The sequence below is a fragment of the Ranitomeya variabilis genome, chromosome 2, assembly GCF_051348905.1.
Source record: "Ranitomeya variabilis isolate aRanVar5 chromosome 2, aRanVar5.hap1, whole genome shotgun sequence".
Lineage (NCBI taxonomy): Eukaryota > Metazoa > Chordata > Amphibia > Anura > Dendrobatidae > Ranitomeya > Ranitomeya variabilis.
Window position 1 is genome coordinate 600,113,015 of NC_135233.1, and position 14,169 is coordinate 600,127,183.

General features: G+C 46.1%; 1 protein-coding gene across 5 annotated transcripts in view; it reads left to right on the forward strand.

Annotated features, from left to right (window-relative positions):
- Positions 1-14,169, forward strand: part of PLCG2 (phospholipase C gamma 2) — a 182,677-nt gene that overhangs the window by 144,806 nt on the left and 23,702 nt on the right. For all 5 annotated transcript variants that reach the window (XM_077288594.1, XM_077288592.1, XM_077288593.1 and 2 more), the window contains exon 26: positions 10,808-10,910. In XM_077288594.1, coding sequence (XP_077144709.1) covers positions 10,808-10,910 — 103 coding nt within the window. The remainder of the gene's footprint in view (positions 1-10,807; positions 10,911-14,169) is intronic.

Here is a 14,169-nt window from a genome sequence, read left to right on the forward strand (position 1 = left end):
TGTCTTTTTTGTGCCTTTATTCCCCAGCTATGCTGCCGAAATACCTTTGTAAAGTCGCCGTTTTGGGTTGTCACTCACGCTGGTCTGGTCAAATGGGTGTGGTGACATCGCTGTTTCTTCTCCCAGATCTTGCTTATCTGTCCGTTGGTGGCATAGTGGTTTGCGCATGCCGAAGTGCCGAATCCACTGCAGAGTTGTGAGGAAAAAGAGCGCGATCTGCGCTATTACCCTGGTGATCGGTGGGGGCGGCCATCTTCCTGTGGCCGCGCGTGCGCAGATGGAGTGCTCTGCTGCCCGGGGCTTCAGGAAAATGGCCGCGGGATGCCGCGCGTGCGCAGATGGAGATCGCGGCGGCCATTTTCCTGAAGCCCACGTGCGGCAACATCCTAAGAAAGGACACGAAGAGAACTGTATTGTAGAGAGTGAGAAACTAAGTCACAGCACAAGGAGAAATCACCGGGAGGAGTTCTGCCTTGAAATAGGCTGCCTCCTTCTGAGGCGCGTAGCCGGTGGCCGGAACACCGAGGGAGTAATTGACTCTACGCATTACTTCAGAGACCGGCAGGACAGTCAAATTCCAAGTTGGCTGCCCGACCTTAATACCTAAGAAGACACAGTGGCAAATTGTGGGGGTCGGGGCGTCTCTAGGGTCCCTATAAACAAGCCTCAGGCCATCAGTCATACGGGTTTTGTCATGAATCCCCAATGGCTAGGGATAGCACAGGACAAGCAAAGTACAAATAGATAACGGACGAGCTCTAGGGTGATGGAACCTGGGCTGACCGCTGCCCTACGCCTGACAAACGCAACTAGAGATAGCCAGGGAGCGTGCCTACGTTGGTTCTAGACGCCACACACCAACCTAAGAGCTAACTAGTACTGCAGAGAAAATAAAGACCTCACTTGCCTCCAGAGGAATGAACCCCAAAAGATATAGTTGCCCCCTCACATGTATTGACGGTGAAATGAGAGGAAGGCACACACATAGAGATGATATATATAGTTTTAGCAAATTGAGGCCCGCTGAAAACTAGAAAGCAGAACGATACAAAAGGGGACTGAGCGGTCAGCAAAAAACCCTAATCAAAAAAACCATCCTGAGATTACAAGAACCCATGTGCCAACTCATGGCACATGGGGAGAACCTCAGTCCACTAGAGCTACCAGCTAGCATAGAGACATAATAAGCAAGCTGGACAAAAATCCAAACAACTGAAAATCAGCACTTAGCTTATCCTGAAAGATCTGGGAGCAGGTAGGCAGGAACCAAACAGAGCACATCTGAATACATTGATAGCCGGCAAGGGAATGACAGAAAGGCCAGGTAAAATAGGAAACACCCAGCCTCTGATGGACAGGTGGAAACCAAAGGCCCACCAAAGTCACCCAGTACCAGCAGTAACCACCAGAGGGAGCCCACAAACAGAATCCACAACAGGGTTTGTCCTATCCATACCATCTGGGGGACAGAGAGGAGGAAATAACATCTAGAACATCTACAAGAGTTGTGAGGACCTTACCGAGTTGCTCAGTAGGCGCTAGTAGGAAGGCTACTGATTTCCACCTGGATAAGGGGACTCTGGATTTGGTCAGTACCCTGGACTGTGGATGCTGAAGTCTTCAGTAAAAGGTAAAGAGACTGCAACCTTGTGTCCTTGTTATTCCCTGCGCCTTACATCGTCCACCATCACCATCTACACTTCTGGGAAGCCCTGGGGATACACTTCACCTGTGGGAAGGTATACCATCTAGCTGCCATCACATCATCCCCAGCGGACCCCTAAGCAGCGTCGGTCACCCTGACCGAATACCACAGGTGGCGTCACGAACATTATCCCATACAAAATACAAACTTTCCCTTTTAGTGGACGCCCCTCTAAGGGCCACGGTACCGGGTCAGGCCACCGTGACATCCCCGCAGAACACTGAAGGACCCGTTGCCGAGTACCCCATTGCCCTTAACGTGGGGGCTACACAAATCTCGGCATCACGAACAGGATCTACTTAAGCCTGAAAATCGGGTCATGTGCGCCTAAGAACTGTGCCAGAACTGTATTTGAACTGTGATTTGCTTAAAGACTGAGTATTACCATTTGCCTCCAAAATTGCCGCCATTATAGTGCCACGAGGAGCACAGACGAAGAAGGAGGGCGTGGAGTTATGGGCGTAGACGAACTGAGAAGCGCGAAAAATAATGGCCGCCCAGTCTAAATATTTCTGTATCCTGAGGACGTGTCCGTCAGCAGGCGAGGTCCGCCTCCTAATTCTCCATGGCGGGCGGAGACAGCAAAAGCAAAACCGCTCTCCAGGGGGAGATGGAATGGAGCTGGAGATCGGTGGAGACCCTCGAAAGAGAATGGCCCCACATCGACCCCCGTCACCGGAGGATTACACTGGCATGCCGCCGCTGGAAAGCTTGGACATCTGGGAGCTGTCCACTGAAGCTCCGCTGTCTACCATCGCCGGTCCTGGCGCCTGCCCCGGAGGAGTGGAGCGGCGCCGAACGAGTCACCGCACGTGCAGGTACGCGGTGCCGTGGCATCCTGGGAGGCTGTCTTTCCCCCGCCTTTGCTCCTGTCACCCGCCACCAGTCCCTGCACCACGAGGGCATGACCTCGGGTCCTTTCCCTGGGGAGAATACCGGCAGCATCTGATCGCAGAGTACAAGCGGGAAGTGGAGCAGGAGGCCCGAGGCGAATTGCTGGACGACTTTCCACCGAAGTGGGGTGTTGTGGTGGTATACCAACCTCGAAAAGAAAAGGGGTTCATTCAGGAGATCGGGTTATCGGTGAGAGTCCATGTTACCCAGGATGAGGTGGAGTCCTGCCTGTGCGGAGACAACGCGGATTCAGCCGTGAACCCTGGGGATGCTGTGACTTATCGCTGGTACCAAAAAGGAAACAGCTGGTGGGCCCAGGATGTGCATAGATGCACAGCCCTCTTGTTGGTATCCAGGACCCTGGAGGAAGAACTTACCGCTGACGCAGCAGTGGCGACACCGGCTGTAACCTGCATCCTTCATCAAGGCACTCAAATTGTTATAGCTGCGCACGACCTGACCATGCATGGAAAACAAACTAACGGAGTATACCTGGCGCCGGGAGTGATCGTGGATCCGAACTATCCTAAGCCACAGAGGGCTATGTGTCAGGTAAAGCCCTGGTGGAGGCCGTCAGAATAAACCTCGAAACCACGGCTTGTAAATAGTTAAACTGTTCTTCTTTGCTGCTTGAACCCGTCCAGGGTTAACTTTTAAAGGGATCCCCTGTTTAAAGGGATCCTAAGTTTTGCACAAGTTCATCACTGTTTTAAAAGAACATTTGAACCATGGACGGTGAATGGTTCACAAACTGTTTGTATATAGTTTGCACCTTCTTAATGGTGCCCTCTACTGGTTTTACATAGGAGGCTTTTACAGAGACTGAAGCCCCCGTCACACTAAGCGAGATCGCTAGCGAGATCGCTGCTGAGTCACTAGTTTTGTGACGCAACAGCGACCTCAATAGCGATCTCGCTATGTGTGACACGTAGCAGCGACCAGGCCCCTGCTGTGAGATCGCTGGTCGTTTCGGAATGGCCTGGACCTTTTTTTGATCGTTGAGGTCCCGCTGGGTAGCACACATCGCTGTGTTTGACACCTTACCAACGACCTCGTTGACGACTCAGACACTGAATCGTCATAATAGCTCCCATGTGAGATCGTTGTACAGGTCGCTACAGGTCGCTGGTGAGATGTCAAACAGTGAGATCGCAGCAGCGATCGTTGGGAAGATCTCACTGTTTGACATCTCACCAGCGACCACATAGCGACGCAGCAACGATCCCTGACAGGTCGTATCGTTGTCGGGATCGCTGTAGCGTCGCTAAGTGTGACGGGGCCTTGACTCTTAACAGAAACTGCTGTTAATTATGCTGTAAAAATAACTGCTTTGCTTCACAGACCTGAAGAAAAACCCGTTGGTGCGGCAGAATTCCGGGTCAGGATTACACGTCTTGTAGCCCACCCAAGACCAACGTTCGGGGGTTCGTAACGGGTCCCTCATTTCTTATCATGTCATGTTGCCTTTAAGTGAACTTGGATACGAATGATTTGATTATTTTGCACTACCTCTGAAAAGACTTGGATTTCCTCTTAAAGGGAATGTTTATTTGTTGCACTTTGCCTAAGAGAAATAGTGTTGCTTTAGATAGTTAGATAGTAATAACGTTCATACATAGCTGATAGTATGTAGTTAAGAATAGGAAATGTTAGATGATGTACTTTAAATAAAATTGAGGATAAAGAATTGGAAGAAAGATACAGTGAGCCCGTAGAGGGGGTGAAACCTGTTCTGCATTTCAATAAAGTGAACCCGTAGAGGTTAGTGAGTCCTCTAGTGAGCCTCAGGAAGTGAGTTAAAAGACTTTGCACTTAGAGAAAAATAGCTGTTTTATGCTTGAATAAAGAAAATGTTAATTTATTGTTTTGTAATTGCACTTAGTAGTTGATAGTATACCTGCATGGGTAATAGTATTTCATAGTTAGTCCGTAATCAGTCAATCTACAGAAGTAAGCTGACAATGTAAATATGTTTTTGTTTTGCAACGTTCAAGTGTTCTCACCTCCCATAAAGGGAAGCATTGTTATATTAATTTGTTTAATAGCATTCCAAAAATGTTGCATGTCTTTTGTTAACCTGTAATTGTTGTTTTCTTTTCCCAGTCCGGGAGTACTGGATTTAACGGGGGGGAGTGCAGCGTCCCAGAGTCCTGGTCGTTGCAGTAATGTCGTTCTTCCACCAGGGGGAGTGATATTACGTCTGATGGCAATAAAGGAGATCTTCCTACCAGGTATCACAAACCATACACTACAGTTCACACTCCAGACCACCAGGGGGAGCCTTGCTCCTATCTACTAGGGCACTCCTCACAGAAGGGTAAAACTGGTGGGCTGGATAGAAAGTTAGAGAGAAGCTGGCTTGGCTTTGCCCAGGCAACACCTGTCAGGCAGACAGGGGGAAAGGAGGAACATCTGAGCTGCAGACAGAGGGTCCCTGTCAGGGGTGGGATCCTGACAGAGGCCTAGCAAGATAGAAAGCTACGGAGCTGCGCCTGCCCCATGTGCGGCAGCATCCTAAGAAAGGACACGAAGAGAACTGTATTGTAGAGAGTGAGAAACGAAGTGACAGCACAAGGAGAAATCACCGGGAGGAGTTCTGCCCTGAAATAGGCTGCCTCCTTCTGAGGCGCATAGCCAGTGGCCGGAACACCGAGGGAGTAATTGACTCTACGCATTACTTCAGAGACCGGCAGGACAGTAAATTCCAAGTTGGCTGCCCGACCTTAATACCTAAGAAGACACAGTGGCAAATTGTGGGGGTCGGGGCATCTCTAGGCTCCCTATAAACAAGCGTCAGGCCATCAGTCATACGGGTTTGTCCTATCCATACCATCTGGGGGACAGAGAGGAGGAAATAACATCTAGAACATCTACAAGAGTTGTGAGGACCTTACCGAGTTGCTCAGCAGGGAGGGACTACAACACACAGGCGCTAGTAGGAAGGCTACTGATTTCCACCTGGATAAGGGGACTCTGGATTTGCCTTCGGACCGGCCGGACTCTGCCTACCCTGTGGTCTGTACCCTGGACTGTGGATGCTGAAGTCTTCAGTAAAAGGTAAAGAGACTGCAACCTTGTGTCCTCGTTATTCCCTGCGCCTTACATCGTCCACCATCACATCTACACTTCTGGGAAACCCTGGGGATACACTTCACCTGTGGGAAGGTATATCATCTAGCTGCCATCACATCATCCCCAGCGGACCCCTAAGCAGCGTCGGTCACCCTGACCAAATACCACAGGTGGCATCACGAATGTTATCCCATACAAACCCTTTTAGTGGACGCCCCTCTAAGGGCCACGGTACCGGGTCAGGCCACCGTGACATCCCAGCAGGACACTGAAGGACCCGGTGCCGAGTACCCCATTGCCCTTAACGTGGGGGGACACAGATGCTCATGAGGAGAACATAATTTTACCTCTATACAAGTCACTAGTTCGACCACACTTAGAATACTGTGCACAGTTCTGGTCTCCGGTGTATAAGAAAGACATAGCTGAACTGGAGCGGGTGCAGAGAAGAGCGACCAAGGTTATTACAGGACTGGGGGTCTGCAATACCAAGATAGGTTATTACACTTGGGGCTATTTAGTTTGGAAAAACAAAGACTAAGGGGTGATCTTATTTTAATGTATAAATATATGAGGGGAAAGTACAAAGACATTTCGGATGATCTTTTTAATCATAGACCTGAGACAGGGACAAGGGGGCATCCTCTACGTCTGGAGGAAAGAAAGTTTAAGCATAATAACAGACGCGGATTCTTTACTGTAAGAGCAGTGAGACTATGGAACTCTCTGCCGTATGATGTTGTAATGAGTGATTCATTACTTAAATTAAGAGGGGACTGGATACCTTTCTGGAAAAGTATAATGTTACAGGGTATATACACTAGATTCCTTGATAGGGCGTTGATCCAGGGAACTAGTCTGATTGCCGTAAGTGGAGTCGGGAAGGAATTTTTTTCCCCAATGTGGAGCTTACTCTTTGCCACATGAGGTTTTTTTGCCTTCCTCTGGATCAACATGTTAGGACATGTTAGGTTAGGCTATGGGTTGAACTAGATGGACTTAAAGTCTTCCTTCAACCTTAATAACTATGTAACTATGTAACCCACACAAGTGGCTCAGGTAGTGCAGCTCATCCAGGATGGCACATCAATGTGAGCTGTGGCAAGAAGGTTTGCTGTGTCTGTCAGCGTAGTGTCCAGAGGCTGGAGGCGCTGCCAGGAGACAGGCCAGCACACCAAGAGACGTGGAGGGCGCCGTAGGAGGGCAACAACCCAGCAGCAGGACTGCTACCTCAGACTTTGTGCAAGGAGGAACAGGAGGAGCACTGCCAGAGCCCTGCAAAATGACCTCCAGCAGGCCACAAATGTGCATGTGTCTGCACAAATGGTTAGAAACCGACTCCATGAGGATGGTCTGAGTGTCCGCCGTCCACAGATGGGGGTTGTGCTCACAGCCCAACACCGTGCAGGACGCTTGGCATTTGCCACAGAACACCAGGATTGGCAAATTTGCCACTGGCGCCCTGTGCTCTTCACAGATGAAAGCAGGTTCACATTGAGCACATGTGACAGACGTGACAGAGTCTTGAGACGTCGTGGAGAGCGATCTGCTGCCTGCAACATCATTCAGCATGACCGGTTTGGCAGTGGGTCAGTAATGGTGTGGGGTGGCATTTCTTTGGAGGGCTGCACAGCCCTCCATGTGCTTGCCAGAGCTAGCCTGACTGCCATTAGGTACTGAGATGAGATCCTCAGACCCCTTGTGAGGCCATATGCTGGCGCAGTTGGCCCTGGGTTCCTCCTAATGCAGGTCAATGCCAGACCTCATGTGGCTGGAGTGTGTCAGCAGTTCCTGCAAGATGAAGGCAATGAAGCTATGGACTGTCCCACACGTTCCCCAGACCTGAATCCCTTTTAACACATCTGTGACATCATGTCTTGCACCATCCACCAACGTCACGTTGCACCACAGACTGTACAGGAGTTGGCGGATACTTTAGTCCAGGTCTGGGAGGAGATCCCTCGGGAGACCATCCGCCGCCTCATCAGGAACATGCCTAGGCATTGTAGGGAGATCATACAGGCACGTGGAGGCCATACACCCTACTAAGCATCATTTCCTTGTCTTGAGGCATTTCCACTGAAGTTGGATCAGCCTGTAACTTCATTTTCCACTTTGATTTTGAGCATCATTCCAACTCCAGACCTCCGTGGGATATTAGTTGTGATTTACGTTGATCATTTTTAGGTTTTATTGTTCTCATCACATTCCACTATGTAATGAATAAAGATTTACAACTGGAATATTTCAATCAGCGATATCTACGATGTGGGATTTTAGTGTTCCCTTTATTTTTTTGAGCAGTGTAGTTGTACTATTTGTACTCAGTGGGGAATATGTCCAACATGCCCTACCCTGTTTTCTCTCTTTTCATCTAGCTTTAGGGTATAGTCGGTAGACTTCCAATGTGTATGGCCAACTTTAGTACACATTTAACCAGTCGGATGTTTGCTTTATGCCTCTTGCTTGAATTTTATGCCAGTACTTATAGGCCGACCACATATTAGTAATAATTAGACCATTCTATGCCCCTCATCATTGGGATTTTTTTGACCCCCGTGTCACTTTTGACCGCTGTGTTACTGGATGGGCCTTGCTAACTAACATGCAGTCTACCCCACTTTCCACATCATATTCACATGGAGCATTGACATGATGTGATTGTCTCAGTGCATCATTCCCCAGCCAGCGCCTAATCAGCATAAGCCATATCTGCAGAGCAAATTAGCAGTTTCATTTACAGCACAATTCACTGCTGGACCTCTCCGGGTAAAAGGGTTAAGGGCTATGAGATTATGTATTTTTTTATTATAATAAGCAAAATTAGGTTTCAATCAGCTCCTAATGCAAACATCTGGAGTTAAGTGACTCTGACATCAGCCACTTGTCTTGATTGCTAGCGACATGAATATGTTTAATCGCAATTGGCATATTATACATTTTAAATTGCTTTTCCCATTGACTTTAACAACCCCCATACATATTTATGTCCCTGCCTCACACTGCTACAAAAAAAGTCTCTTTATTTAAAGTTTAATTTATCAATTTGTTGGTTAATATATCTTTTTTTTTTCAGGCTGGGTTTACACCTAGCGGTCAACACTCAGATCTATCGCGCGTCCCAGGTCTGGTCACCAAGCAGTCAATCATAACAATTGCTCCAGAGTTCTCCTATTGATTGCAAATGGAGCAGCTTTTTATTAATGGCTGCACAGTTCTTTACAAACCCCTTGACATGGAATATACCATTTATATGATTTGTGGTCACCTTTAGTTAATTAAATTGCACTAACCTTCAGGCTGCAATCTTCAGTCTTTCTTTCATTTTCAGAGCTCCCCCCTCCCCAATATAAGGTTATAATAGTTTGCAGCCTGATTCAAGGCCAAAATTTATCTTTTGTAGGAGTGTCTCTCACAGTAATAAAGGCTGGATGGTGATGTCTGTTTGTATCCAGGGTAGCTCTGTTTTCAATAGTTAATATATCATCACAGATTCCATTCTGCACTTCAGAGGAAGCAGAAGGCTATGAGGATCATGAGCCTAGCTCTGATAAGATTTTTAACAGTCTTGCAGATCATTCAGCTCAATAAAGGCCTAAGGGCACATTTACTCTGGCCCAAAATCATGAATGATTTTTCCTAGAAATCTTGTTTCTTGGTAATTGGCAAATGTAAACAGGCTGCTAATCAGCCAACAAGCGAGCAACTCATTCGATTGTTGGGTGAAGCTTGCTTAAAAATCATTGTTCTCGGCAGCACATTGTCCTACGTAAACAGGACTTGTGCTGTCACAAACACTCACAGTCTATGCGGACACAATGATTATTACTGATGGATCTGTTTGCATGGGAAGTGCGGTCAGCCTGTTTAAACAGGCTATTAAACAATCACCAATTGGCAAACATGTGGCCGCTCATGTAACAGCCAACATCCGCTACTTTAAACCCCGCCAAAGACTCTGCAGCAGGAAAGTGGTAGTCATTTTTTTATGAAGGTTATTGAGAAAGCAGATTATCTTTTTAATGTATAATAATGAAGTTTAGCCATTTTTTTTCTTATTTTTCCTACTTGCCTTCCAGGAACCATAACTTTTTTTTATTTTTTTTCCATTGACAAAAAAGGGCTTATTTCTGCAGAATGAATTCATTTGAACGATATAATTAATTTTCCCGTACTGAAAAATGTCTGAAAAACATCCATGTCTGGTAGAACTGTGTTTATCTGTGTAGTTTTGGGGGACTTTTCCTATGTATTAAATTTTTGGGGGAGGAGAACTTATCAAAAAAATAAAAAATTCTACCATTTTGATTTTTTTAAATTCTTTTCGGTGATCTCTGTACAGGATAAATATGATAATATTTTATTAGTTCGGACTGTCCTGGATGCGGCGATATAAAATATATTTGTTTGCGGTTTGGTAAATGGGGGATGAGGTCAACATATGTATATATGAGCAACACTTTCATGGTTTCCTGCTGGATTCAATATTTTGGCCTCCGTCGATGACCAATCAAAGGCTACTCCCATCAATACTAAATCAATGGAGGCCAGTATGCAGAGACCAGCAGTCCAATGTCTCCTTATGCATATGGTATCGGTGAGCTATCCTCTGGATAGGTCATCACCAGATCAATGGAGGTCCACCACCCGGCTGGAGGGAAACTTTAAAGGGGTTTCCAGGCTTAAGCTACAGTATCCATGAATGACCACTACACAGGGTACGGAGCTAGCTGTGCTGTTTTCGCTCCTTCGGGACCAGGTTCCAGCTGATTATTGGGGTGTCAGGTGTTGGACCCTCAAAAATCTGGAATTGATGACCTACCCTGAGGAAAGATAGTATTCATGGAAAGCCTTACTTTGCATTCACATACTCTATCATATATTGTTTCATACACCGGGTTGGGTTTCTTCATCTTCGTTTTACAGTCCTAGGGGCTTCCGACCTAAATCCCTGGATCCAGTCATAAAAATAGAATCAAAGCAATTAATAATATGGCTTCCATTATCATTCTGATAGTTCATTACTATCCTTCAGAAGAGTGAATTAAAGAGGCAGTGATAAATTCCATGGTAGTGTACCATTTGGCTCCTCATTCGTCACGCTAACCTAATTGTCTCGCATGTTCCCATCTACAGGACTTTTTCATCAGGACTTGCGAGAAGAATCAGGTTATTGCAAGAGAGTTGTCTGAAATGGTGATTTACTGCAAACCGACGAGCGAAGCCAAGGACAATCTAGGTAATGCTGATACTCTACGTATTGTGAAGTTGTTCCTCCATAGCGCTGGACCTTGTTTGAGTCTCCAGCCCTGGTCTTCACAGGTTGTTCAATGGAATTTCTAAAGAAACGCAGGTAATAGGATTGGATCCCTGTGCAGTTAAGGTCATAGACCCATTATCCCTCACCCTAGTCATGATACCATTAAGTTACATGAATACATTTTTCTCATGGATGTTTTCTACTTTTTTTTTCTATACACAACAGAAAACTTTGAAGAAACCTTGTAACTTATTCTACTAAAAAGGAAGCTGACAGAAGTTTTATGCTGCCCATTGTTCAGCTCACTCCATAGAGGCAGCAGAGAAAACAGTTTGAAAAATGGTCTGCCCCAACTTTCGGTATAGAGAGCGAGACCAGCCCCCACTTCCTGTAGCGAGAAAATGTCTCTACAGTAAGTGGAGGCAGGTCTTAGTCTCTCTACAGGAAGTTGGGGCGGTTCTAAGACCTGCCTCCCACTTCCTGTAGAGAGAATAAGACTTGACCCTGACCCCCTTCCTGTAGAGACTAAGACCTGCCCCCATTTCCTGTAGAGACACTAAGACCCATCCCCCTTGAAGAAGAGTCCAGGTACGTGGTAAAGAGTCCACTGGGTGGCTTCTCTCTCTAGGTTACTAATACAAAGAGTCAGTCAAGCCAATTTGGACCAGGAGAAGCCATTAAAAAAAAAACAAAAAAAAAAACACCCAATGGACTGTTTTTCCCCTTCAGAACTATTCTCCAGATTCCTTTTTTTTTTCTAAACTACATTTTTCCTTTAGCACTACAGCGCTTCAGAAGATTAAAGAGGTTTTCCAGTAATTTTTTTTAATTTAAAAAATGTACAGTGGGGAGTCACACTGATAAGATAAGAGGAGAAGAACTGATACTGAACCGAGAATCTCCTCCAGCGCTGCTTCTCTGGCGGTCTCCGCTGTAATACAAGTGATGAAGCCAGGATCACTAAACACCTGACTTGCTCCAGCGTCAGGAGACTGGTGGTGAAGATGTTATCGCTCCTGGTCTGACAGAGATCGTTGGAGCAACAACGCTGGAGCATGGAGCAGTTCCTGGGGTGAATACAGCTTCTTTTCTTTTTTTATTACCCTTGTTCCTCACTTTACATTTAAAAAAATAAAATATCAACAGCTGGAAATCCTCTTTAACATTAGCTTTCTGTAAAGGAGCCTGCCTGGCGGTCGTGTTCGGTGGTATAAAATTGCTGATAGGTTCCCTTTGAAAAATAGCAAAGCTGTAGTTATTTTTGTATGTAAGAAATGCAGCTGCAATCCATTACTACTTCTTAGACTTTCCCGCAGAGTTTTAGAAGTTATTGAAAGGTATTTTCATCCCTATATGAACTTCATCTAAATGAATATAACCGGAATAACTGTTAGTCACCTATGATGCTGGTCATGTATCACAGTAATAACGATGAGGATACGACCCAACAGCTTCTAAATTAGAGATGATGCACTCAGTGTCTTCTAAAGAAACCACCAGAAACAGTTCAAGGATGTGAAAAGAATGACTGGTGTGTCAGTTTTATTTTTCTTAGAAACAGTGCCACTTTTGCCTATAGGATGTGATGGGTACTGCAGAACAGCCACATTTAAAGTATGCTTGGCATTTCATCCTTCATTACCAGCATGCACTGCTCCTACCACTGTCCAATAGTCTGCCTGCTCTGAAAGCCTGTGTCACTTCCTGTATCAGGAAAGCAGGAGTAGAGATACAAAGATCCACCCCCATTTCCTGTAGAGACAAAGATCCATTCTCAATTCTTGTAGAGAGACAAAGACATGGTCCCACTTCCTGTACAAAGACCTGCCTCCACTTCCTGTAGGGAGACAAAGACCTGCTCCCACTTCCTGTACAAAGACACAGACCTGCCTCCACTTCCTGTAGGGAGACAAAGACATGGTCCCACTTCCTGTACAAAGACCTGCCTCCACTTCCTGTAGGGAGACAAAGACCTGCTCCCACTTCCTGTACAAAGACACAGACCTGCCTCCACTTCCTGTAGGGAGACAAAGACATGGTCCCACTTCCTGTACAAAGACCTGCCTCCACTTCCTGTAGGGAGACAAAGACCTGCTCCCACTACCTGTACAAAGACACAGACCTGCCTCCACTTCCTGTATAGACAAAGACCTGCTATCACTTCCTGTAGAAATACAAAGACCTGCCCCCACTTCCTTTGGAGAAAAAAAGACATGCTCAGACTTCCTGTAGGGAGAAACTAAGACCCGCCCACTGTTGCTGCTAGCTAGAAAGACCTGCCCCACTATCTGTAGAGTTAGACGTGCCCACTCTTTCTGTACTGTAGAGTCACAAGGACCCAACCTCACTCCCTGAAGAAAGACAAAAATCCATCTTTACCTTTTAGACACAGAGACGCCTCAACTTCCTGTAGAAAGACAAAGTACTGCACCATGCTTCCAGCAGAGAAAGACTTTCCTCCACTTCCTGTATACAAAGACCTGCCCCGTGTCCTGCAGAAAGACAAAGACCTGCCCCCACTTCCTGTAGAGAAATAAAGATACACCCCCACTTCCTGTAGAGACTAAAACCAGCCCCCACTTCCAACTAGTTACAAAACCCACCCCCACTTCCTGTAGAGTTAGACCCATCCCTATTTGATATAGAGAGACTAAGAACCACCCCTACTTCCTGAAGCGAGATAAAGACTTGCTCACACTTTCTGTCCAAACACAAAAACCCACCCTCACTTCCTGTAGAGTAGCAAAACCCTCATCTCAACTTCCTGTAACTGTTTCTCAGTATCTCTGCTATTACTGGTGGATTACACTTGCCAACAGGCAGTGGACAATCACTCAGAAAAGTGGCAGGTACTTTGAACTGAATTTTCATGTTTTAGATGTATTTTGCGTTTTATTAGCTACCACATTGGTTTTCAAAAGTCATTTTTAATTAGCTGAAATATATTGAGATGAGCGTAACGTGAGTAGATCTGAGCTGTAACATCAGACACAACCTATTCCCTGATACTGCTTTTTTTATTGCTTTTGACTCTCCTACAGTCCCTGTAAGTAATCTGATCACTTAACTTACATAGGGTCATACTTTAGGTTGTTTTGGTTGCTCATCGCTGGCACTTTCATAAATGGACAGTTTGGGAAATTTAGATTCAAAACATGAGAACTGCATTGTTGCCAACAAATCTATTGTGGAGCGCAGCACCGAGGAGAGATTCGGCTAATGAGTTTAATAGCGCGTA